Below are 2,019 nucleotides of genomic sequence, written 5' to 3'. Positions count from 1 at the left end.
ATGCTTATTGGGTGTGGCTTCCGGAACCGAAACTTCTGTCGGTATTATTTCAGGATTTGGTACCAGCAAATCAAGCACCAGAACCGTGGAACCAGATACTTTGGAACCGATACCGCTCATCACTATTACTTTTTTTAACAGTTGATTTTAACAGGTGCAGGCAATCTGTGCATTAAAGTTTAAACTCAAAGTTAAAGTAACCACGGATCTATAGCCTTTCATAAAAACATATATAACTCACTTCTTTTTCAATATAGTCTCAAATAGACATGATTTACAAACACGATGTCCACAGTTTATTAACTGATATGGTTCTCGAAGCAGCAACGAACACTCCGAACAATGTAGAGCTCTTATGTCATCTTTACTTAATTGCTTCGTTCCACTTTTGTCGAATATGATAATGGAAGAAAGATCAAAACCACCTGGTCTTTCCTCCATTTCAATTTGCTATATATACTTCTTAATCTTCTTCTTATTACAGTGGTTGTCGAAGTTCAAAGGAACTTGTCGAGGAATGGTGTCAGTCGAGCTAGGGGATTATAATAAACAGCCGGGTTGCCCGCCAATGCCCGGTAAAGTTCGGGTAAACAGAGAGTGTATGTAGTCACGAGGGGAGTCAGGGGACTTTCCCTGGGAAAATCCGGGCGGAGACTAATCAGGCGCTTATTATGGTCACGTGATCCACCTAGCTAGCTAGTTAATCATTGCAATTCATAATTATTACCATAAACATAATTATTGCAATTCTGCATGCATCATAATTATGTGTACATACAGAACAATGCATAATCATGACTATTTTTTTACAGGAAACTTGAGGAAAGGGAGCTATAGTATCTACCGATAATTGTCCTGTTTTTAGAACACTATTATTTTAATTGGGGCGAGCATGAGCGAGACCCACTCTAATCTGTCTAGTAATAATCTATAATCTATGCTTTAATACAGAGAGAAAGAGGTATAATAATAAAAGTGTATGTCTGCAAAGAATACAATGTAGTGTTCATTTTTGATCGTCTTCTTTGACAGCTGCTACACACTTTGCCATCGTCTGTGATGCTCTGCTGATCGGGTCAGTCATATAGAACTGATCCAATGACTTCATATCAACTCTCACTGGAGCCCCAGTAGACCCAGAAACACTAGACTGGATGCATAAATAGAAAAATATAATTGTATAACTATAATTTAAATATATGTAATTAACTCACTTTTAATAGTTTGTGTGCTAGCTTGAAGAAGTTTGCCGGCTCGAAGTCTCCATATCTGAGCAGGTGAGGAGCAATCTCTTCCATTCTCTCGTGCAGCTGCTCCAAATCATCATAACCTAACGTATTACCAGTTACCTGGAGAGAGAGAGGGAGAAAGAGTAAAATACAGCTGTAACACTTCACTGTACATGTATATTATTATTATTATTATTATTATTATTATTATTATCATTATTTACTTCTGATAAAGCTCTGATAATCTTCCAGTCCTCCCTGGCCATACCAGGAGGCGTGACTGCTACCCTCGTCTGCTGAGCTCTTCCTTCAGTGTTCACGTAAGTAGCCATTTTCTCAGTATAAGCAGCTCCTGGTAATATCACATCTGCAATGTTCACGCCTCTGTCGCCATGGTGACCTTGATAAATTACAAAACAATCTTCAGGTAGATCCTCTCTCTTTACTAAACCTCCGTCCTAAAATAAATAAAAATAATAATAAAATAATAATTAAATATGATTAAAATTAAACCGTACATGTACCATTACACTACAAACTCACAGCTCCCAGTAAATATAATAACTTGACGTTACTCAAGTCCCCAATTCCTCCTTTATACCCGACATCAAGAGCCCCAACTTGACTAGCCACACGATGAAGAACATTCAAGACTCTCCAACCTTCAGCATTATTATCTGATTGTACCAGTTCGTTTGATATTTTTGATATTTTGTATAAAATATCAGCTCCATTGGAAACGTCTTGAAGACAAGAACTACCAACTATTATCATTGGTCTTTTAGCATTC

General features: G+C 37.5%; 1 protein-coding gene across 1 annotated transcript in view; it reads right to left on the bottom strand.

The window, feature by feature from the left end:
- Positions 1-2,019, bottom strand: part of LOC100637374 (NADH-ubiquinone oxidoreductase 75 kDa subunit, mitochondrial-like) — a 5,225-nt gene that overhangs the window by 244 nt on the left and 2,962 nt on the right. Inside the window, exons 10-13 of the mRNA XM_019994677.1 lie at positions 1,773-2,018; positions 1,454-1,687; positions 1,215-1,349; positions 1,117-1,150 (exon numbers count right to left, since the gene is read on the bottom strand). Coding sequence (XP_019850236.1) covers positions 1,117-1,150; positions 1,215-1,349; positions 1,454-1,687; positions 1,773-2,018 — 649 coding nt within the window. The remainder of the gene's footprint in view (positions 1-1,116; positions 1,151-1,214; positions 1,350-1,453; positions 1,688-1,772; position 2,019) is intronic.

This window comes from Amphimedon queenslandica, unplaced genomic scaffold (genome assembly GCF_000090795.2).
Source record: "Amphimedon queenslandica unplaced genomic scaffold, v1.1 AMPQUscaffold_13468, whole genome shotgun sequence".
Classification (NCBI taxonomy): domain Eukaryota; kingdom Metazoa; phylum Porifera; class Demospongiae; order Haplosclerida; family Niphatidae; genus Amphimedon; species Amphimedon queenslandica.
This window is presented reverse-complemented; position numbering and strand designations above follow the sequence as displayed.